The 25,000-nt window shown below is 40.0% G+C and overlaps 2 protein-coding genes across 2 annotated transcripts; both read left to right on the top strand.

Annotated features, from left to right (window-relative positions):
- The first annotated feature begins 6,789 nt into the window (after positions 1–6,789).
- On the top strand, positions 6,790–17,878 carry LOC119915287 (interaptin-like). Its single transcript, XM_038734829.1, has 2 exons — positions 6,790–8,944; positions 15,512–17,878. Exons 1-2 carry the CDS (start codon positions 6,863–6,865, stop codon positions 17,516–17,518), a joined length of 4,089 nt encoding a protein of 1,362 aa, XP_038590757.1. The 5' UTR covers positions 6,790–6,862; the 3' UTR covers positions 17,519–17,878.
- Positions 17,879–20,769: 2,891 nt separating this feature from the next.
- On the top strand, positions 20,770–24,728 carry LOC119915288 (vesicular glutamate transporter 3-like; the record flags this gene model as incomplete). Its single annotated transcript, XM_038734830.1, has 5 exons — positions 20,770–20,870; positions 22,185–22,440; positions 22,711–22,829; positions 23,889–24,003; positions 24,641–24,728. Coding segments are annotated over exons 1-5 (679 nt in total), but the record flags the coding sequence as incomplete, so codon positions are not given.
- Positions 24,729–25,000: the final 272 nt, after the last annotated feature.

Genomic DNA, 25,000 nt, shown 5'->3' on the forward strand with positions numbered 1-25,000 from the left:
TAAACACTCACACACAAGCAAAGAAAAGCACAAAATGTTACATTTGAGAAGGTGGAATCAGTGAATATTGATATATTCGAATCGATTAATTAGAATAATTTATGCATTATTAAAGTTATGGTCGGTTATTTTTGCCAATCACGTTACCAGAGTGATTGCTTTGCTATTTTCTGTGGCAGTAGGGCTGAATGGTCTTGAAAAAATTTTAAAAACATTTTGACCGATATTGCAACTGCGATATACATTGCGATACTTTCGAGAATGATCATTTTTACATCATTCTAATTTTCACTGAAAAACATGATTTTTCCAGGGATTTGTACCAAACAAAGATGTTTTCTTAAGTCTTTAGTATATGGTGTGTAGGCCAGGCCATCTCTGCAGCACAACAATATTTAATTTAAAATGGTATTTTGACACATATCACCTTTAGGCCACACTCTTTTTGTTTATTGGCTAATCCAGCGTCTTTTTCTCACGTGCCATGGAGACTTCATTGTCCTTCCAGCCAAAGACTACAGCAGGTGATTTTACTTGAGTGTTAATCAGTAAAATCACCTGCTGTCCTCTCAGCTGCCGTGGAAACTTGTACACACTTTACTCTCCATGGCTCATGAATGAAGTGCCTTAGACTAATCGATTAATCCATTCAGCCCTTCACCCCAGCTAAAAGCAATCCATCAGTGCTAGTGAGCAGTTACCTGCATGCTGTCAGTGCCCGAGTATGGCTGCCTGTCCCGGATGCCTTTATTTGAATGGATGATCGAGATAGAGAGAATGCGTGGAGATTATAAAAGCCCAATGCTGTGGTGGAGCTGTTCAGAGACAAGACACTGCTCTACCGCCTCCCTTGCTATATCTCCGTAGCCTATTCTGGCGAGCTCCTATCACTGATTTAGTCATGGCCTCAGAAGTATGTGAGTGCATGTCTGGGAGAGAAACACGAGAGAACGGCACGAGACACACCACATGCAGCTGATATCCATGGCACTCTGCTCCACAGACCCTGTGACCCAAATAGCCAGTAACAGATCCCCTGTGAAAATCTTTTGGATTACAGGGTTATAGTGTAGTCAACCAGATGACTGGACATTAGGCCATACATCCCACTGCCAACGTACCATAATCCCTCTCTTCTACTCTACTTGTTTGTTAACTTGCTCATTCACTCAATCCTTGAATGAGCATCTGCTGCACGTAAATAACCCCGTGTACCGTATGTCCTACTCACATTATCACACGGCATCAGCACCACAAGCAAATGGCTGATTCACTGGATTATTGTATTCAAATTTCAAGTTATACTTTCATCAATTTTGTCACTGTCTTTGGAAAAAAAATTAACTGTTGAGGTATTTATATTTATGCAAGAACATTATGTGCAAAACAGCGATCGCCGCAGATATACAAGAAGGCTGGGAGAAAATGGTGAACTGTGTGGTCAAACTAGGTCACAAGCTACCCTGTGCCAACCAACATCACATTCATAAAGTTAATCATACACTCACACAGAGATCTGCCACATAATTCCACTGTCAGTAGCTTGATTTGATATAAAAACGATATGTTCAGTAGACATGTTGTTAATTTCAACATGGTATAGGATGATTTGTGTTGAAAACTACTTGAATCAAAGAAGAAAATAAGCTCCTCTGGAGATTACTAGTTCCATATGGTCACGGTGAAAGGTCCACATAGGGCATCTCAATGAACACGCCGTACAAATCTTTCTCGAGTTCAAAAGTGGTAGCCATTTTATCACTCTACAAATCAAGCTTCCCCACAGCTTGTTTTACAAGCAACCACAGGTCCACAGCTAACTGAAATGGAATATCCTCTAGAGCTGAAACAATAAATCAATTTGTCAAATCAACAGAAATGTTATATATAATAACTATTTTGATAACTGATCAACTGTCTAAATTATTTTTCCTAGCAAAAAAAAGGCAAGCATGAATTGGTTCCAGCTTCTCAACTTCCAGCTTTTTTGTCTTAGCTTTGGTTTTTAGTTAGTCAATTGATTTTTTTTTTTTTTTTTTTAATTGTCATGGACATCTTCCAATATTTTCTGACATTATCCATCCATCCATCCAGTACCTATAACTGCTTATTGTTTGCAGGGTCACGGGGCTGGAGCCGATCCCAGCTGACAATGCGTATACCCTGGACAAGTTCATCACAGGGCTGACACAGACACAAATAACCACCTGCGCTCCCTTTTACACATACAAGCAATTTAGAGTAGAGCTGTAATAATTAGCTGATTATTCAATTAGTTAGTTGAATGAAAATTAATCCAACTATTTTGATAATCAATTAATAATTTCAGTTATTTTTCAAGGAAGTTGCTGATTTTCTTTGTCACTGATGATGGTAGCAGAAGAGAGATACAAACTCAATTTCACTCTTCATCCTTTTGTATTGTGACTAATAAATCTACCACGTACATCTTACCTTGTACCTTGAAAATGAAGAGTTGTTTTTGTTTCAGACTGTTGGCTGGACAAAAGAAGCTATTTGAAGACATCACTTTGGGCTCAGGAAAATACCACTACACAAAACTGGTTGTAATCAGTGCTGTGCTAAATTACTTTACATCATTGTATATTTATTAACTGCAGATTGACAGCATAGTGGGGCCTTTGACAAAAACTTTTAGAGCAGAACTGAGATTAAATTTTGAAAATACATTTAGTGCACTGAGTGAAACCTTTGTCAAGTATCTCCGCAGTCTCTGTAGTCTACTAAACAAATAAAAACTTGATGAAATTGGTCGGTTGCATATCTATAAGGGGAGTAACCAATAACTAACGTTGATAATCCAGTTGTGTGACCTACATTTTACCATGCAATACCACTGAGCCTACAAAGTGACAAATTGTCTTAACAATGCAATTTGCGTGATCTAAACCTGTTTTAGCAGCAAAAATACCTTGATATAGTTTTATCAATCCAATATGTTTGCTGGTTCTCAGGACATAAATTTGACAAAACATCTCTTGAAAACCTAAAGCCCATAGTTTTGCTCAGTTTGAGCCCTGTGTTAGGGGTGTGTGATGATCCCTGAAGTCTATGCAATGCATGGTCTTCTGTTTTGATTTAAGGTGACACATTCCAATGTTATCAAGCCATAAATTAAAGGTTGCCAAATCACAAAAAGGGGGTCATTCAGCAGTTTATGGTGGATGTATCTTTACAGTTAAGAAAGGCACACTAAATACGGATACTGTGCAACTTCAGTTGGTCTGTGACTAACTGTTTGTTGGTTTCAGGGGCAGATTATTGACATGCAGAGGCGTAATTTACAATCACTAAGTAAAGAGCCCATGAAATGGTAACGTTACAGGTAAACTTGCAGCAATGTCTGCTTTGCCCCAGCTAACATTAGATGAATACACGCTTTAGCTGGTTCACAGCTAGTTAACTCGTTAGGCCTGAACACAACTTGACACCAGCTCTAGCACGGACTACTGAAGTGTCAAAAACACCCACAGCAATCAAGTGTCATGGGCTGTAAACCCCCATCCAACAGACTCGACCCTGGTAAACAGGCCTCGCTACCATTGCTAAGCTAACATTTACGAGGTTTAGCTTGTCGTTTAGATCAACATTAGTCGACACACCGCACAAAATGTTTATGTACATAACGTTATCCTGAATGACAGGTCGAAATATAGCCTTATTCTGCACAACACCTTGGCGATTTAACAAACAGCGTAGCGCAGTGTTACATAAATGGCGTAGAGGACGAATTTGCTCTACTGATCTACTGACCTAGTTTCGGAATAGCGCAAAGTTACGGTCACCGGCGAGAAATCGCCAAAAACACATCGCTGCGCTCTTCTCTTTTCCGGTAAATTTCAATGCCGCACACACGATGGGCGAGGCAATGTGAACATTCAAATTGGTAACGTAAACAAATAGCTTTTATTTTGTTTCGATTACCTGCCTGTTCGCCTCCCGCTCTGTCAGCGCCGCCAGCCGCTGAATTCCTGGCCGACATGGCTGGAGCCGGAGCCGGAGCCGGTGCGCTGGGGCCCGGGTCTCCAATGCATGGATGAGGCGGTGGACTAACTTTAACCCGCGATGTCGCTGTGGAAACGGTGTGTTGGAGCAGAGGCGGTGGCAGAATAATGTATAATTGTCTTATTTTTTGTTAGATGAAGGAAAGGGCACAAAAACGTGCACAAAGATTTATGTGTGCGGTGCAATCGGGACAGTGTGGCGGAGAACTGGGGGGGAGAGACACAGTCTCCTCCTACCGGCGCACCGGAGTCACCGCTCCAGCTTCATCCCTCCTGTAGGCCTGCTCACTTCTGGAAAATACCGTTTTTGCCTAAATGGATCCTGTATCCCCATCAGGTAAAAAAGCCCACTAACTTCAGAAATCCAGGATTGAAAAGGTGGATGGACTCAAATTAAGTTGCATAAAGACCTAATATAAACAATCCTTTTCAGCATCACTTCATTTCACAGGCCTGATAAATAGGCATATAATACATTAGTGCATAATATATATATTTGTCTTTCTGTGTCTATCTTGGTAGGCTAGGTTACTTTTTCATTTCATTGCAATTCTTGGTGTAAGTGAAAGAACCCAGATGCCTTGGGGCCATCCACATAGCCTAATCCTTTCAATTAAAAGCTTAAATCCAATAGAGTTCAATGCATTATGAGTTTACTGATAATCCAACACAAAGTACAAGTAGCCTACACGTGAATCCGAGCTGGTCCCAGGGAGCAACTGATGGTTGCTCCATTGATAAACTCCCACATAACTGCAGGTCTGCTGAAACTGTCAGTTCTTTTAAATTAAGACTGAAGACTTTTCTTTTTACCATTGCTTTTAATTAAATATTTAAGATTTTTCTTTTTACCACTGTCTTTAACTAGTAGATTGATAACTTACACTGCACTGTAACTTTTACTGTCCTGTTTTCTTTTTCTTTGTTTTTTGCTTTTTATCAGTGCTTTTAATTAAATATTTACACGGTGAGAAATGAGTAGGTAATTGAGTGAAAAGATAATGAGAGTGAGATTGAACAGAGTGAAGGAAGTGGTCTTAAATCTCGCGCCCAAGTGATTTGCAGGAACCTCTGTCCACCTGTAAACGCGCAAGTGGGTCCAGAGTATAACTGGATCAAAGTGGCCTGCTGACAGACATGTCCTGGTTTCTCTGTAGTGTCCGAGGGTTTTTGGAGTTTCAGTGGACCCAAAGATTGCTATGGACTCAAGTACAGACTAGCTAGAGAGAGTAGATTAAGTGTACTTCTCTGTTTACTCTCTTTTCAAAATAATTGTAACTCAATTATTTGCTCAACCCCTCAGCCTGTTTTTATTTTACATTTAATTCTTTAAACCCTGATTGTATACTGCACTGTAACTTTTATTATATTTTAATGTGTATTTTTGTTGCTTTTAAACTTTTTTATATTTCCCTGTTGCTTTTATGTTTTATGTAAAGCACTTTGTATTACCTTGTTGTTGAAATGTGCTATACAAATAAACTTGCCTTGCCTTGATAGGCTCCCTTCTTTCTGCTCCTCCTTTTGTGGCCCTTTTGCAAGGTTCGCCTTTTCTAATCTCATCCTGTCTGACATTTGACAACAATATTTACATATATAGTCATTGTAACAAATTTGGTTCCATCTGGAAATAAAGCTGTATTTTCCCCACGTCAGACCATATAAAACAAATACAAGCTTTATTGCTATTTCAAGCAATGTCATTTGCCATCAAAAAAGGGTGCGACAGTCATACAGAGGATGAACATCAACAAATGTAGTCCTATTTTGTCATTTTGTTTGTGTGCTAAACGTAATGAACGTTATCAGATTCATATTCGTCAAAGCATGTGTCCAGCTGCCAACAGCTGTGTGTGTCAAGCAGTAGTGTGTGTTCCTCGCAGGAATGTCAAGGTCATATGCTGCAAGCCAAGTCTGCAGGTAGGCTATATTAATAGTCTAATGATTAAGACGATATGAGAATGTCGACTAGGCTACTTACTGACCACTGCTTTGCTCAGTTGAACCACTGCACATCCGCAGAAAGGTAGGCTAAGTTATCAACTTGATACTTTCAATGCAGAGGATCAGTTAATGTTGCTAGATAGTTTATAGATAACGGTTTTACAGTGTTGACAGCCAAATATTTATCTCTTAATTACGAGATCCTGACCACCTAATTATGACATCTTTTCAATTAATGAGGCTACATGTAGCATGAAGGAACTACAAATTTCATTTCGTTATGCAGCCTTGTGCTGTATAATGACAAGTAAACAACCTTGTACCTTGTAGTTTTGACATCGTTTCTCATAATTACGAGATTAGGTGTAATTATGGTGATTTAGCTTCCGTAAATTTGCAAGCAAAATTGAAAAGCATTTCTGAAAACAAAAACTTCACCACAAAAGTTTGGCTAATTAGGCCAGAAACATCTGCAGAATATCCACTGATGATTTTCCCAAAAAGTGCGTGAATGATATGAACACATGACAGCCATATCAACACTAACTCCAGCCGCACTCCCCGCTAAAGAGTCTTCAAACAATAACATGTAAACATTTAAATATCTAAACATTCTAAGGCGTCATTCTAGAATGCTATTCTATTGCGCATGTGCGCATGCGCATAAATCACGGGTGACGTCACGTGTAGCTTTGATCAGTATAAATCTAGAAATGATTTTAGCTGGATTATTTTTCAAATTGCTATCAGAGGACTTGTGTGAGATTTGAGAAAAGTTGATAGGAAGAACAACTTATCACAGGTTGCCTAACTAAGTAACTGAGTTATCTTATAAACATTTCACACAACGTCTCATTTGAGAGGCTGTCAATAACTTAATTCCTAAGGTAAATATGTCTGAAGATAATTTTGACGCCACTCTGTGCAGTTCAGAGACATCAGAGGAATCAGGTAGCCTCTATGTGTCAGAGGAGGCAGGAATATGTATCCAATCACCAGCGCTTCAGTTGGAGATAAAAGATGCATGGGCTGAAGAGACCCACTATATAAAACAAGTTTCCCAGGAAAAGCTCATTAAACTGCATGGAGAGTGGAAGGAGCTCAACTCCAAGTTAGTAGTGACGGTACTGAAACTAAGTGATCTGAGGGATGAGACAACCAGGCGGGAGGAAGAACTAGACTGGGTCTGTCTGTTGAACAAGAAAAGTCTCAGGGAGAAAAATGACACTTATATCAGAAAGCTGGAAGAGGAAAAGTTGGTTTTGAGTGAGGAGAATAAAAATATGACTGCTGAGCTGGCCCGGATCAAATCTCTGAGAGAGAAACTAAGGACTGAAATTGAAAATTTGAAGGCAACAGTGAATGATCTACGGAAAAATGAGAAGGTCCTTAATGACAACCTCACTGCTGAACTCGACCAGCTAAAATCTCTCAGAGAGAAAAAACATGCAGAGGTTGAACAGCTGAGGACAGTATTACATGGTCTTCAGGACAATGAGAAGATTCTGAACGAGCAGAACGAGAATCTCACTGCTGAAGTGGCCCAACTTGAAAGTCTGAATGAGACAAACCAAGCAGAGATTAAACAGCTGAGGGCAGCAGTGTATGACCTCGAGCATCACGATGAGGAAGCTCAGCTAGACCACAGTGGTAAAGACGAGCTATTAGAGAAGGTTGCCGAACTTGAACACCTGAAAAAGACCTTGGAAGTAAACAATAAACAGCTTCAGGATTTGGGGGAAAGAGAGACCTCTCTGTACGAGCAAAATAATACCATGGGTGCTGAACTGACCTCGCTTAAATTAAAGATGAAAATAAAACAGGCACTGAATGAACATTTAATGGAAGATGCTGATTATCTGCAGGATTTGAGGGAGGAACAACAGGCAGAGATTGAAAAGTTGAGAGCAGCACTGCATAACCTTCAGGAATACGAAGATTTCCTGAACAAGCAGAATGACAACTTTACAGATGAGCTGGCTCAACTTGAGTCTCTGACAGAGAAACAAAATGAGGAGAACAAAAACCTGAAGACATCTGTGCAAGATCTTCTGCATCGGCTGGAGGAGGTTAGGCAACTAATCTTGAATAAAGATGAGCCGATAGCAAGGAGGTACGAGGAGGAGATACTAGCAGAGGTAGCAAACTACAGAGAGGAATGTAGGATGGCTGAAAATACAGAACAACTGGACTCACATGAGGAGCAGGGTGATGACAGCTTCCTGGTGACTACACCTGAGGAGCAGGGAGACGATAGCTTCATGGAGATTACACCTGAGGAGCAGGAAGACAATAGCTTCATGGAGATTACACCTGAGGAGCAGGGAGACGATAGCTTCATGGAGATTACACCTGAGGAGCAGGGAGACGATAGCTTCATGGAGATTACACCTGAGGAGCAGGAAGACAATAGCTTCATGGAGATTACACCTGAGGAGCAGGGAGACGATAGCTTCATGGAGATTACACCTGAGGAGCAGGAAGACAATAGCTTCATGGAGATTACACCTGAGGAGCAGGGAGACGATAGCTTCATGGAGACTACACCTGAGGAGCAGGGAGACAATAGCCTCATGGAGACTACACATGAGGAGCAGGAAGACGATAGCTTCATGGAGACTACATTTAAGGAGCAGGGAGACGATAGCTTCATGGAGACTACATTTAAGGAGCAGGGAGACGATAGCCTCCTGGAGACTACACCCGAGGAGCAGGAAGACGATAGCTTCCTGGAGACAACAGCTGCAGAACCTCCCGCTGCTGAGGTTCAGACCAGACGTTTGTGGCGTTGTTCTGCTAAAGGTCTACTGAAAGGTGCTTTGCATGTTGGCCTTGCCACTGTAGGTATAGGGCTACTTCTGCCTGTGGGTATCCTGGACACCTTATTGTCTGACAACGGCAATACAAACCCTAACTCCTTCCTGTTGGACTACGCCCACCAACTGATGGAGCCCTATAGTACCTTACGACGCACAGTTCCTCATCCCATCTAAACAAGACAAGCTACACAAACAGGCAATTTTTGACCAACATTTTAAATCCCAACAACAGATTCTGCAGTCAAGGTCCAGCTAATTTCTAAGTTATGTGTGCATATGAATTATGAATCTAAATATCTATCTATATATTTTAATAATTCATATTTATAAATGCAAGGGCGGCACGCTGATGGAGAGGCTGTCGCTTCACAGGAGACGGGCCTTTCTGTGTGGACTTTGCATCGTCTCCATCGTGTTTGCATGGGTTTCCTCCCAAGACATAGTTTAGGTCCAAAAGTCTGAATGTGAGTGTGGAAGATGACCTCACACCTAATGTGAGCTGGAATAGGCTCATATTGGGTGAGAGGTATAGCTAATGGATGGATGGATTTCAAAAAGTCAATTAATATCATTTTTAAAAAATGATTAAAAAAGCAAATCAAAAGAAAAAATTTGGAAGTGGAATTGAATCTGTAAAATCAAATAGATAAGGAATGAAATAGAACAGTAACACTTATAAACTATATACTATATTCATAATAATGACAAAGATAACAGGAAGACTTTGTGTACAAAGAAAAATATAATACATTTATGTATGTACACATTATGTGAAATATTACTCTGAAGTTGCTCAACAATAATAAAAATAAAAAAGGCAACAAAAGAAGCCAATACACGGAGCAAATTTTTAGATGCAATATTTGTATTTGTGATGTATTGTATGTAACATGTGAGAGAGATTTGACAGCCAGAGTTTGTATCCGTAATTAGATCATAAGAGTCCAGGGCCAGATGGGATATGCAATGAGTTTTATAAAGGTTCAATCACACAATTGCCCCATATTCCACAGACATTTAATGAAGCCTCTATGACAGTTCTTCCGAAGAAAGGGAAAGACTTAATGCAGGTAGGCACATATAGATCAGTGTCTCTATTGAACACAGACCTGAAAATCTTGGCCAAATCCTTAGCTAGAAGACTCTACCCTCTTATGGCTAAACAAGAAGATATAGCTATAAGCGGACAATATGTTAATGTACATAACGAGGACGCAGACCTTTATTCCTATCTTATTAGAGGCAACTGAATTATAGACATGGCAGTTCCCGATTGGGACCAACGGACAGGCTCTGATGTACAAGGGATCTAAAGTTATGTTTTTCTCTTCTCAGCTGCAATAATATGTAAACACAATATTATATAATATCCATACCCAGCCACATTAATGATAACTTATAATGGGAGTACCAAGGTGTTTGACTCCCCTGAATAGGTCTTGTTGCTGTGCTCAGTCTTGCCATGGTGTGTGACTTCTACACAGCTGTCTTAGTTGATGATTGTGTTTCAACTTACATATTGGACACACTGATGTTGTTTGGAAGGCAAAGGGTAGTCACACTAATTATTAATTGATATATATAATCTATTAACATGTCATGTATTTTTGAAAGCATTCTTACATCACAGCATCTTTTCCACACCTGCCTAAAAAACGTCTGCAAAGTACTGTATTTTTGGAGTTTAGGGCTTATTTAGGACTGTAAGTTATACGTAGGTAGGTAGGTAGGTAGGTAGGTAGATTCAGTGAAAATGAGTTTGTAACGTGTAAAGTTTTATAATGTGCACTGTTTTTCATTATGTAAAACCAAATCCCCAGAATCTAATAATACAAAATCCCATAATCTATTTCATTTTAAACCCCTTAAAGGACAACTTTATTTATGTTATATCTAATTATATATTCTTACATGGACTTTTATATTAAAAATAAGCTTTCTGCCTTAATCCTATATAGTTTTGTAGTCTACAAACATATTTTCTATTTAAATGTGAAGCTATAAATGTAATTGGCATTGTCAATTTAAAATTTGAACATGGCTTAGTCTAATACAGCAACAGTTGTCTGTTTCTGTGCGCAAAGCCCCCTAACAAGTTCACCCATATATAGCCCAGTTGATGTGGCCTTCTTATATCATTCCCTGCTCCTGCAGTTAAGTGATGTGTTCAGATTTTGTCTGTAGTCACTTCCTGTTTTGTTTGAGTAAATCATCTTGTATCTCATTTCAGGTCTGTGTCTGCCTCCCTGCCTTGTGTGAATACCTATCCCTGCCCTAATGTGTCCCACCTGTGCCTCATTGTCTTCCCTGTCCTACTGTATAAATACCCACCTCCCCAGTAAGTTGCCACTTTGTCTTGTTCCTAGTATGTTTTTTGACCTCAGCATTACTTTTTGACTTTGACTCCTGCCTTGTTTTTGGATACCTTTGTCTTTGTCCTATTTTTTTGGACTCTGTACAATAAATCTGTTTGATCTGAACCACCTGAATGTGTCTCTAGTGAGTCCATTACCACTCATAAAAGATAGGTACTTTATTCGTGTAGTGTTGCAGTAGCAGTGGTTTACATAAAATCAAATCACAGGTACAAAACATACCCAACTTACTCAAAAACATGCAGGTACAATTGCCATATTTACAGATATATTCATTCAAACAGATATGCGAGGCCTACTATATGTAAAAAAGGCTTAAGCATATGTTTCACTGACTATATTTGTGCAAATATTTGTGTAATCTGTGCCTTGTTATCAAGAAGAAATAATTATTCTCTGCTCACCCCACCCAGCAGGGAGTCATTCTATAATTTAATTGCAGTGGGAAGGAATAACTTTCTTTAGCTGTCCTTATTGCTGCTGAGCGGAAGGAGTTGTCCGACCAGTAGTTTGTGTACAGAATTTGGTCATGTATTATGATGTAGCTATCTTGGACCAAACATGGACTTGAGTTGAGCTATAGAATATACAGCTGCCATGATCTGTTTGGAGACCAATAACAAGGAAAACTAACGCACATATTTGTGTAAAATTAATTAATGTGTATTTTTTTATTTGGTGGAAGTATTTTTCAGTCAAAGGTGACACAACACAGATAAGATTGGTTTATAGTGATACAGTTGCCGTGCCTGCCCCATTCACTTCAATAGTTTGGCAAAGTGAATGCTTTCACTTTGTAGTAATGACCCTTCCTTCTTTGATTGAAACACTGAAGGCAGCGGCTGCAGTAAATCACAGGAGGCTTCTTGTTGAACAGGAAAGGAATTTATTTCACTCCAGGTAAAAGACAGTGCAGCCTGGTAACCACATTTCTACACATTGTTTTTCTTCTACCATAGGCCTAAGTAAACCTAATGCTCAACTGGCAACCCCCTCAATCTCTCACTGCCATCTAGTGGACTAGTGGACCAGCAATCAATACACTCCAGATTTACAACATCGCCTCTGCTTTAAGTAGGTTCTATGCATCCCACAGGTACATTATGACGTCCTTTTTGTTTTTTTTTTTGTTTTTTTCACATAACAAAATTTACTTTTTTTCCTTTCTTAGTCCAGCTGGATGTCTTTAATGTAACTGGGTAACTTAGTTTCCCTTTTTGACTGTCTTCTTACTAGACTTGCCACAGTTCCTTGGTCTGTCTCTGATGATTCCTGCTGCTTTTGTAACTGCTAGCTCCTCCAACTTGTCACCACTGAGCACCACATCCTTAATATCTCACTGTCACCTATTGGACTTGTGGACTTGCAATGCACTCCCTTTCCATTTACAAAAGTGGCAAAACCACAAGATCCCTGGTTTGTTTCCAGCCAGGGTACTTTGTTGCATGCCATACGCCCCTCTTTCTTCCCACACGTCTTGGCTTTCTCTACACTGCCTTGTGTCAAATAAAGATGCTAAAAAATAAACATCTATCAATAACAAAAAAACTAACAGTTGCCTGAATCAAAGGAGTCCTTGTTTCAAAAATGAATTTGAACAAAAAAGAATTTTGTGTGTATGTTGAATCTGTCTGTGACAGGCTATGTAGCACCACAGGATCAACTCTCCGGTTGCACCGGTTTCACTAGTTCATAAGTTCAAACCTACAGAAACTGAGTTATAATGTACCTTAGTGTTTGCTAAATAGAGAACACAAAAAAGAAAGTTTCATCACACACAATAGTTCTTTACATAGAAATTAATAGTTATTAAACATTTATGTAGTCTTACATATGTTTAGTTGTGTAGGGCCAGCTGACAAGTTTACTGATAGTCTAAAAGCTTAGATTGTTTAATTTTTATCTTAAACTCTATGTCACAGCCCATCCTGCTATTGTTACAGCCACTGACTGATCTCTTGTCTGTCTCTCTGGTGACACCAAACCTGTCCATGTGCTGGACCCATAGGCTGGACCTAGGGGACAGGCCTGTGGTGTCAACCTTATCTAGACATGTGTCACAGAACAAACCTTTGACAAAGATCATGTTCAAGGGCAGCATTTTTAGTCATTTGGGTTGTTAGATGCTTATATACAGAGAGCTATAACTTGAAAATTAAATTAGACCGGACTGAAGATAGAGTTATTTGTGTTTTATACATCTTCACCTTGCTCTGTGTTTTATTGCCTATTTACATCTGCTGAGTGCAGTATTTGATTTCCAGACCCCTGCCAAAGCCTAATAATTTCTCAGGTTGGTTTTACTTCGACAGTACAGACTGTCCTGGGCACTATAGACTATACAATTTGTTGATTGTATTTGTCTCTTTCTATGCAGAATCACCTGATGATCACTTGAGTCACTTCCTCAATCCAAACACTGGGGACATTTTTGACATCGGGACAAGGGCAATGGTTAAAAACAATATTATTATGGCTGCAGTACCAGAGGCTGCAGTTTCAGGACCCCCGCAATCCTGGGACTGCAATTCTTGGACCGTAGTTCTTTTGCCACAACGCCATCTAGTGGAGTGGTGGTGGTAATGCACAGCAACACGAAGGCGGTTAACTCGTGAGGCCGATATGCGCAGCTGTAGGGTTAACCAGTCGACATGCATACAATAAACTATTTTTTTTAATCAACTTAATTTGAATTAGCAAATCTTACAAAAGTATAAAAACACTTGTAACTGAACATAGGACAAGTACAGGAGTTGACCTTTAGGGGGGTAAGGGTCTATACAAAAACTTTAAAAATAACACAAGCTGATAACCTACAGTTTCCACTGCCTTAGCCTTAGAGACTCTTGAATTGATGAGATGTAGCCATAGACTGTAGGATATAGCCTAATGTTTTAACTCTTTTGAAAAGGCAAAAGAGCAAGGTTTCTTATCTACGAATTTACATTTGAATATGAAATTTGGCCATAATAATGAGATTAGGTATAACTTAGTAATAACTTAGGTTTAGGCAACACACCCTGTGATGGTTAGGGTAACGGTAGCTAGCTGGCAGTATCAAAGTAGCTAAACAAGGGTCCTACAAATGCAGTTCCGGTCCTAGGGTTGCGGTCCTGAAACTGCAGCCTCCCGTAGGCTACTGCAGCTGATGTCATCAATGTGCTTTGTCTCTGTAAATAAAATAGCCTTAAAAAAGTTGCCTTAAAACGTAACAGTCCTTTTTCCAGTAGGCCTATCTTTACATTATCACTACAGCTATTTTTATAAAGCGGGTAGCTCAAATGTTCTGGTTCATAGTAGGCTAGTGGTATAATGAGCGGCTATGATGTCGAATCCCTTTACAGAGATCCATGGCAAAGTAATATAGTTCATTGTTAGTTAATTAATAGTAGTTGTTTGTTATTGTTATTAATAGTTAGTTAATTGTTCTTATGTAATTTATATGTAGCTTGTTGGTTGTTATACATTCATGCCTGAAAGCTGATTTGAATTTAGTTCTAGTAATTCTAGCCTTTGATGTATGTCGCTTAGCAACCGTCATGGAATATGTAGCCTACCGGACTACTTTTTGTATTCATAAAGAAATTTCTATTGATGAAATAAAACAAAGTCAATTTGTAGTGATATACGCTTATTATATATTCGTCTTTATGCATCGAAATATTTTTTTCCCATGTGACAACATTACACTTCCTTTATTTTTCGCGTCAATTCTCCTAATTGAAGGTAGTCTGCAGACACTACCACAATGTGCAGCTATGCATTTCCTTTCCATAATAAAAACACTACGTAAATAGGCTAGGTTACAGTGTTCAGTGATATAGCGACAAAAGACAGAGACATGGAAGGCAGGGCGTGCCATGCAGAGAAAGGCCTACGGATATGCTACGGGTGACCTACCGGGAAAAGTTTTTCTGAAAACACAAACTGAAGTTAAATAGCCTGGGACCAGAAATGTATGTTACCCACAGAGATCCGGGGTGAGTGTGGGTGGAAAATATCCACTGATGACTGATAAAAAAAAAGTGTTCGCATTAGTAATGATATAAACACACACCAGCCATAATTGATATCACCATGGACTCCAGTTGCACTCTGCTAAAGAGTCTTTAAAACAAAAACAAAAAAAGTAAACATTCCATGACGCATAGCAACAAGTCACGGATCAAATGACACATCGAAGGCGTGAATGACGTCACGTGTAGCTTTGTAGCTTTGTCTAGGATAGGATTTCAGCTGGATTATTTTTCAAAACTGTTATTAGAGGACTTCTATGAGATTTGATACAAGTGGATAGGATAAACAACTAACAACTAAACAACTGTCTTGTTTGAGAGGCTGTGTGTAGTTTAATCCCTATAAGGTAAATATGTCTGAAGATAATTTCAAGGCAGCTCTATGCAGTTCAGAGACATCAGAGGAATCACGTAGCCTCTATGTGTCAGAGGAGACAGGAATACCTGAGCCTTGTGGGCCACAAAGAGTTCATGAGCTGGAGATGAGCTGCAGAACCTATCAAATGCACAACTCTAAGCTCCAATCAGAGATAAGAGCGCTTCAGCTGGAGTTAAAAGATGCGAGGGCCAAAGAGACCCACTGTATAAAACAAGCCCGAGCTTCCCAGGAAGAGCTCACTAAACTGCATGGTGAGTGGAAAGAGCTCAACTCCAAGTTAGCAGAGATGGTACTAGAGGTAACTGATCTGAAGGAGGAGAAAACCAGGTTTCAAGAGTCAGTCAGTGAAAACACAAAAATGAAGGAAGAACTGGCTCGTGTTTCAAACCTTCTGTTGTGTTTCAGGGAGAAAAATGACACTTACATCAGAAAGCTGGAAGAGGAAAAGTTGGTTTTGAGTGAGGAGAATAAAAATATGACTGCTAAGCTGGCCCGGATCAAATCTCTGAGAGAGAAACTAAGGACTGAAATTGAAAATTTGAAGGCGTCAGTGAATGAGCTATGGGAAAATGAGAAGACCCTTAATGACAACCTCAATGCTGAACTCGACCAGCTAAAATCTCTCAGAGAGAAAAAACATGCAGAGGTTGAACAGCTGTGGGCAGCATTACATGGTCTTCAGGACAATGAGAAGATTCTGAACGAGCAGAACGAGAATCTCACTGCTGAAGTGGCCCAACTTGAAAGTCTGAATAAGACAAACCAAGCAGAGATTAAACAGCTGATGGCAGCAGTGTATGACCTCGAGCATCACGATGAGGAAGCTCAGCAAGACCACAGTGGTAAAGACGAGCTATTAGAGAAGGTGGCCGAACTTGAACACCTGAAAAAGAAAATGCAGACAGAGAACAAATCCGTGTTGGCAGAACTGCAGGACTTAGAGGAAAGAGAGACCTCTCTGAACAAGCAGAATACAATCGTCAGTGCCGAACTGGCCCTGCTGGAAAAATTTACAGAGACAAAACTGACAGAGAATGAACATCTGTGGGCAGAAGTTCACGATCTACAGGAAAATGAGAAAATCATGAAGGAGAACAACAGGAGCCTGACCGGTGAGGTGACCCGCCTTGAATCTCTGAGAGAGATGAAACAGGAAGAGAATGAAAGTTTGAGGGCAGCAGTGCGCGATCTTCAGTCTCAAGTTAGAGAAGCCCAGGAAGTCAACAGGGATAGACATGAGTTAATACAGAAGCTGACCCATGCTGAATGTCTGATGGAGAAAAAACAGGCTGAGATCAAACTGCTGAGGACAGCACTGCAAGACCTTCAGGAAAAGGAAGACTTTCTGAACAAGCAGAATGAGAGAGCTGCCGATAAGCTGGCCCGTCTTGAGTCTCTGACAGAGAAACACAGTGAGGAGAACAAAAACCTGAAGACGGCGGTGCAAGATCTTCTGCATCAGCTGGAGGAGGCTTGGCAACTAATCCTGAATAAAGATGAGCTGATAACAAAGCAAAAGAGGGAAATTGCTTATAAGCAGGAAATGATGGAGGAGCTTTACATCCTCAGCACCGATAGGAAACAGTCAATACGTGATCTTAAACACCAACTAGAGACGAGGCAGGAGGAGGAGATACTAGCTGGGGTTGCAAACTACAGAGAGGAATCTAGGATGGCTGAAAATACTGAACAACTGGATTCACCTGAGGAACAGGGAGATGACAGCCTCCTGGAGACCACAGCTGCAGAATCTCTGGCCAGAAGCTTGTGGCGTTGCTGCACTGTAGGCCTTCTGAATGTTGTCATTGCCTCTGAGGGTATTCTTATTCCTGTGGGTATCCTGGCCAGCAGACTTATGTCCAACTGCAATACAAACACTGACTCCTTCCTGTGGGACTGTGCCTACAAACTGATGGAACCCTACCGTGACTTCCAATGCACAGACCCTCATCCCTTTTAAACAAGACAAGCTACACAAGCAAGACCATTTTCAATCAGAACAACAGATTCTGCAGTCTAATTTCTAAGCTGTGTATTAATTTGTATGAATTATGAACCTATCTATATATATTTTCATAATTCATATTTATAAATGCAAGGGCGGTACGGTGGTGGAGAGGTTAGGACTGTTGCTTCACAGGAGACGGGCCTTTCTGTGTGGACTTTCTTTTCTTTCTGCTGAGGACATGCAGGTTAGGTCCAAAGGTGTGAATGTGAGTGTGGATGATGACCTCTCATCTAATGTGAGCTGGAATTGGCTTATATTGGGTGAGAGGTATAGTAAATGGATGGTTGGATGTATGAGAGAAATCAAATTGAATCAAAGCATCAATAAAAGTTAATCTAAAATAACAATCTGGAAGTGGAATTGAATCTGTAAAATCAAATAGATGTTTAATCAGATAGAACAGGAACACTTAAGTATCATAATAATGAGAAAGTTAAAAAGAACACTTTATTTACAAAGGAAAATATAATACATTAATTTATGCACATACATAAATTTTCAAATGCAATATCTGTATTTGTAGTGCATTGTATGTAAACGTATTGCATGTAAAGTGGAGGTAGGCGACAGAAGAATCAGCTCCTCATACAGCAGCAGGGTGAACGGATCGTCTCTTGGTTGCCGACTGTCCTTCAGCATACTGTGGGTTGTGTGGGAACTTCATCTTGCCGATGTCACTCATGAGTTCATTTACACCCAACAGATCAAATTATGTAAACGGTTAATTCTGTAGGTTCAGATTTTTATCTGTTAGAGTAAATCCCACTGGTATATGAAATCCTGATTGGTCAGAGAGATTTGACGGTCCTAGAGTTTGCTGTCTGTAATAAGAGCATTAAAACAACAAAAACAAGTTTATATGTGTTTTTTTAATATGGAGACTTGGATTTATAAGTTTTGAGATTTCGAATACATTTGAGGAATTTCATAAAATACTGTTAATACTTGCATACTCAAATGTAATGATGGCTGATGCGCAAATTGGGAAGATTGCCATAAGCGATCAGTTATTTGATTTATGCAATCATTGAATAACTTATAATGTAAGTCATATAAGTTATTTATTTAAAGTTGTTGGACATCTTTAAAGACTATCACAATGTGTAATTTCAAGTGATTAACTACTTTACCCAGCCCACAGGAGAAGGTTTCATTTTAAGGGTTGTCTTTGTTTTTGGTTTTGAAAGAGAAGAATTGGTGACAATTGAACATCTCTCTGTTCATGTTCTTCAAACGTGGTTAAATCTTCCAAATTCAGTCTTTCAAATACAGTAATATCTGACACGTTAAGCATTATCATCAACATTTATTGTCAAATTGCTAAGCTGATTGATTGTCAGGTTTCCACAAGCAGATTATAAATATTGAGAAGATAAGATGTTATACATGTGTTCAACAGGGTTGAGATGTGGGGACTGTAAATGCTGTAGCATTTAATTCACACCATTTTCACACTCGCCAAACCATCAGTGAGCCCTGCTACACAGAACCATCTGTGTTTGATATGTTTCTCCACTCTTTTACTCAGGTTTTTCCCTTCATTTGTCCCCCTTCTATATAGACTGTGTATTGATTGTATCTGTCTCTCTTCAGAATCACCTGATGATCAAATGTGTCTTTTTGTTATTTACAAAATCAAAAACAAAACACCCCGCGACCCTGTACGCAGGATAAGCAGTTGACGATGGATGGATGGATGGATGGAAAAACAAAACAATACAAAAACAAATGTGTCCTCATTCCAAACACTAGATGGCAGGCATGACTTACTTGGAAATGAAAGGCTCCATTGTCCTTCTTTATCTGAAATTAAAATGTCATCATTAAAGGTCTTGTTGGTGTAGTTCATCTTAAAATGTCATTAGTTATTAATAACTAACAATGTGGAATATACAAGATTAATATTGCTATTTAGATCACACAAGTATATGCATCAAACCTCAGTGTAGTTTTGGAAGTAGTCTCTGATTCTCCTACAAAAAGAGAAGGCAATTCCATTCGTGTTTCCTGTAATGGAGCTGTGGTATTTATGGTATAAAGACCCTATTTATTGAAAGAGTGTCCACTGGGGATCGAGCCCTCAGTTTATTTATGGAGTGCATAAACAGCTGCAGTACCAGCACCTCTGTGAGCAGTTGCACTGCAACAGCCCGTCGCTATGACAGACTCTTAGTGCTCAGGCCCGAATCACCTGGTCTACTGTTTAAATTTTAAAATCTAAATTTCTACATTTTTAAAATGCTCCATATTTGATTACCTGGTTAAGAAGGAAACTTACTTTGGAACAGGATGAGGTTCTCCTGCTGGCAAATTAAACATTGCAGTGAAATGCCCGTCAGTATCAAAAGATGAGAGATATGGTATTGTTGCTCAGTCCATGTGCTGCATAGCTTTATGGCAGCAATTATGATTTCTGTCACTCATAAATGCAGAGATTGTAAATAGCAGTCATGGAAAAGCAGTAGTGTAACCCTAGAACTCGATGGCTGTGTCTTAGGTTTCCCCTGCTCCCATTTTACACCACAGCAGTCCAGCGACTCGTGTCTCTCCTCAAAGCAACTTGTCAAGCTCATGCATCTTTGATTGTTCGTCCACTGGGCTGCTATCAGATGAACCTAACTAGCTGAAGGGATGGTGCTGGGAGATGGTGATAATAATGATGAAGATGATGAGACGTAAAGCAAGGGGCTGGGTTTTGTAAAACTAGCTACACCTGCCCCTCCTCACCAGGAATGGATGAGTTATGAGATGGAGAGGAGATCTAAGCGGCCCATTCAGCTCCGCTGCAGACAAAAGGGGGCACACAATGCCTAGAGACTAAAACCTGGATTCTACACTTTCATCTGTTCTCGTCCTTATTCATCAGTCTTTCTCTAAACTGGATCATCAGGAGATGAAACAAGCTCCAAAGCCTCTGGCTGCATGGTGCTTTGGACATTGAGGAATACTTCAACATCATCCTCCCCTTCACTTCTCTGCGGAGTCCTCTCCTCACAACGGAGAAAGGTGGAGAGGAAAAGTCTGTCTTACCTCTGAGGGACCCGTGGCACCACTGAAAGGTGGAGCCAACTCCGGCTGCCACAAGGATGAAGAAGAGCTTCTAGTGGATTTTTTTTTTTGCCTTTCTGAGAACAAAGAGCGTTAGTGAGGTATCAAGACACTGTTTTCAGATAAAGGGAGAGAGGAAAAAATACACGGGGAAAATGCCTTTTGGTGGGTTAGCAGGTTTGAAGGAACAGGTGCTTAAGCCTGGGAAGGAGGAAGTGAAGAACACAGTGGGGGACTCACTAGGAAAACTGCAAAGGTGAGAGGGTTTGTGTGGAGAGTGGTGGGCAATAGGCATGAAGAATGTATGTGCAGGGTGTTTGATCCTTCACAGCTTTTTTAGATGACTGCATGGGATAAGCATTTCACTCATTATCCATGTACTGTATTCCATTCACAGTGTACCTGAATTTTTCAAATAACTTTGTTAGAATGCTCAACTAAGAGGGCTGAAACGTCTGCCATCAGAGGGATGGAGAGAGCCTGCAAGTGAGCACATAAAGCCCAGAGTGTTCTCAGAGATCCTGACGATAAATAAATATTTGATTCTTGTGCTTGCCAGTGATGTAATCACAGATTTTTATTTTAAGACGTTAATACATTTTTCATATCTGAAACATATTTCACAGATGGCTGTGTGATGTGTGTGTATGTGGGGGGACATATATAAGGAAGATTGTTGTCATTTTGAGAGATAAAGCACTTAGTAGGCAATTTCCTGGAAAACGAATAGTGTGTGTATGTGCATGTACTTTGTCATATGTCATAAGAATGCACTGGCTTACATTACGAACAAGTGGAAAATGGGAATAACTAAAGGAAATAAGAGAATATAGAAGAGAAGATCAAATTGATCAAAGAGCAATTAATCAATTTGTTACACATTTTGTAGCAGTTCATAAATTATGTGAAAAGTCTGATCAAGACATTGTTCTACCCCAAACACACTCATTTGATAGTCTTTTAAAAAATGCCAAATAAACAAAATAACCACAATTTGGACAATTTTGGACCTGTAGAGTCTATTTGTGTTGGCCATTTCTTACAGTCAGCTATTAGACTGTATTTAGACTATATACTATAATTACTATACAATACAATACAACACATAATGTAACAGGACAAACGAGTAAAGCCAGTGATTCTTCAAACACTGAGCTCATGTTGGACCAAGATTTTTGTGCTTGATTTAAAATATTGATTCCAGTTTGGTTGGAGGAGAACTGTAGCAGGCCTATAGATCTGTTGCAGGCAGATGAAAGCAGGTACAGGGAGCATGGAGACAGAGACAGAGATGGATTCTGGATAGTGGAACAGGTGTGGAGAGTGATGCACCTGAAAGCGTGTGGCTTCACCTCCTGCCCTCTGAAAGAGAGCAGAGAGACTCGTGTTACTTTGCTATTTGCGAAATGATTTTGATGTGAATATTGCACAAGTAAAAGGGACCAATAATGTAGAAGGAAGAACATGGATAAAGACAAATATTTTTTACTTCAAGCTGAACAGATAACAACTGACCAGTACCTCTGATGATCAGCTGGCCTTACTACAAAATTATACTCCTGCTTCTTAGGAAAATAGATGGTAGCAATGTAGAAGAAGAGGACAACATTGAACTGACGGAGGATGGGCGCCCGGTGGCCTCAGCACCACTTCCCGCCCCACTGCTGGACTGCAGCTGTGGCGGTCTGCCCAAGCGCTACATCATCGCCATCCTCAGCGGCCTGGGCTTCTGCATCTCTTTTGGCATCCGTTGTAACCTTGGTGTGGCCATTGTGGAGATGGTGAACAACAACACTGTTTATATCAATGGGACTCCTGTGCTTCAGGTAGCTGGATCAGACATGACCCCTGGGTCACTGACTTTGTAAGACTTATGTGTGTCTTTTTTCTTATAGCTTGATACACTCCAGAATAAATCTCTAAAGATAGTCTGGCCTTACAGAAGCAAAATAAATTGTAGTTTAAGCAATTTAATCAAATATTTTATGGATTTATATGTGACCAGGTAGAATATACTAAATGAATGCAGTTTGGTGGCAAATGGGACTATTTTTTTTCAGATTTGAGTGTGCTTCTGTTTTTTTCTCCCTTTCCAGAAAGCTCAGTTTAACTGGGACCCAGAGACAGTTGGTCTGATCCACGGCTCCTTCTTCTGGGGCTACATTGTCACTCAAATCCCTGGTGGTTTCATCTCCAACAAGTTGTTTGCCAACAGGTGACATGAACTCCATGGCTTCATTATTGTCAATAGTTCCACTGTAACCCTCTAATCTCTAATAATAAATTGAGTGTATTTGGGTTTTCGACTGTTGGTTAAAAAAGCAAATTGATGATGATGCTTTGTGAGAGTCATTTATTTAACCTTTCTAGATTAGTTGCAGCTATAAACACACCGCAGACACTAATGATGCTGTTGCCCATGAGACAGAAACTGTTTGATGTTACTGTACATGTAAGGTGTGCTGAGACAGCTTAAAGTTCTCTTGTCTTCTGTTGATATAACTGTTGAAGTCATGGTCGGGTAAGCCTTGACCACGCATGTTAAGAAAGGACCACAAGAAAGACAAAAAAAGAGGGGGTGGGGCGCCTCTTTAGTCTGTGTGGTTAAAGGGTTAAAGCTGTATGGTGTGGTGAGCGGTGCTGATGGAGCAGATAGCAGTCCTGTAATAAAAGCTTCACAGGAAAAGAGGACACGCCACTGACAGAGTTAATAATGAAAGATCCGGCCTCTGATTTCTTTCTGAACACCAGCCACTGGAATATTACAAGTGTCACTTACACACTGTTTTGGAAAAAGAGACGGGGGAGGGGGGGGTGAAGGAGAAAAGAGAAGGGAGCTAAACGGCACCCTAGTGATGAAGCAGAAACTTGCGGATTGAATGGGATGTCTTTATCTCAGTGTATGAAAGGCAGAGGCGTGAGATCTGTCTCACTGATGACTGAAATGCCTTGACCGTGAGATATTTGAAGATATACTGCTTGCCATTATTAGACTTCAAAAGTAGCTTTCAGACACTGTGTGTCTGTTGTTGTTTTTACCTGTTTCAGAAAAACTGACAAATGTATAGCTTATACTTTCCTGATAATGTTTTATTATTATTATTTATTAAATATGTTTTTTTTCCTGAAAAAGGACTGTGTGCCCCCCCACCCCCGAGTCAATATAATATAATATGATATATAGTAAAATAAGTGATTCAGGTGGACACTGATGTTAGCGCCCCTTCACTTTTATCCACGCACACAATATGTTGACATTTCAGTATCTCTACAGGGTGTTTGGGGCTGCCATTTTCCTGACATCAGTGCTCAATATGTTCATCCCATCAGCAGCAAGGGTACACTACGGTTGTGTCCTGTTTGTTCGCATCCTGCAGGGCTTAGTGGAGGTAAGTAAAAATGTGTTTGCTGTAAGATAGTGAAAATAATAAAACTAAATAGTTAGTTGACAATTAATACAACTGTCATGTCTGCGCGATGAATATAAGGCAAACACGAGCAGTCGGTTAGCTTAGCTTAGCATAAATACTGCAAACAGAATTTACCTACAGTACCAGCACCTCCAAAGCAAATTAATATGTTAAATATTTTAAATTTAATCCACACAAAAACTGAACAACAAGTTGTTGTTTTATGTTTTTTTTTGGTGGGATATGTGAGGGACTGTATCACTGCTCCTGGCCAAGAAATAGTCCCCCAATAAAAGCATAACTTGTTTTACTTCTGTACTTTTTGTTGGATTAAATTTGGATTAAACAAGAAAGATATAATGTGTTGGTGATCTGTAGAGGAGCTAGCTGTTTCCTGTTTTAGGGTTAAGCTGAGCTAACTGGCTCCATCCAGTAACTTCATATTTATCATACAAATAAAAGAGCCATATCAATCTTGTCATCTAACTCTCAGGCAAGAAAGCAAACAAGTGTATTTCCCAAAATGTAAAACTACTGCACTTTGTCAGGTGAATCCCAGGTTTCCTTTCAAGTCAATCTTTGACCTTTGACATCTTCCACACCATGTCCCTGCTAGGGTGTCACCTACCCAGCATGTCATGGGATGTGGGCCAAATGGGCACCACCTCTTGAACGGAGTCGCCTGGCCACAACTTCATTTTGTGGTGAGTGATTTCTCTAGTTTCTTCTTGTCAAAATGCTCCTAAATACTCAGTGAACACTCCTAAAACAAGGCTTTTCACTGATACAACCCAGTTTACATAACCTTAAACGTGGGGCTGGTCAGAAAATGGACGTGACAGAGCTAATTTTGATTTGCAAATTTAGCCCACTGCTGTGTCCCATGAAATAACCATGTTGCACTTTAAACTGGTACCATGACAACCCATGCATCAAAACCCTCTTGACATTGTCTGCAAATGAACACAGCTCACCT

This window comes from Micropterus salmoides, unplaced genomic scaffold (assembly GCF_014851395.1).
Source record: "Micropterus salmoides isolate LMB-PRFRI ecotype aquatic unplaced genomic scaffold, ASM1485139v1 Ms_hic_scaffold_2035, whole genome shotgun sequence".
Classification (NCBI taxonomy): Eukaryota; Metazoa; Chordata; class Actinopteri; order Centrarchiformes; family Centrarchidae; genus Micropterus; species Micropterus salmoides.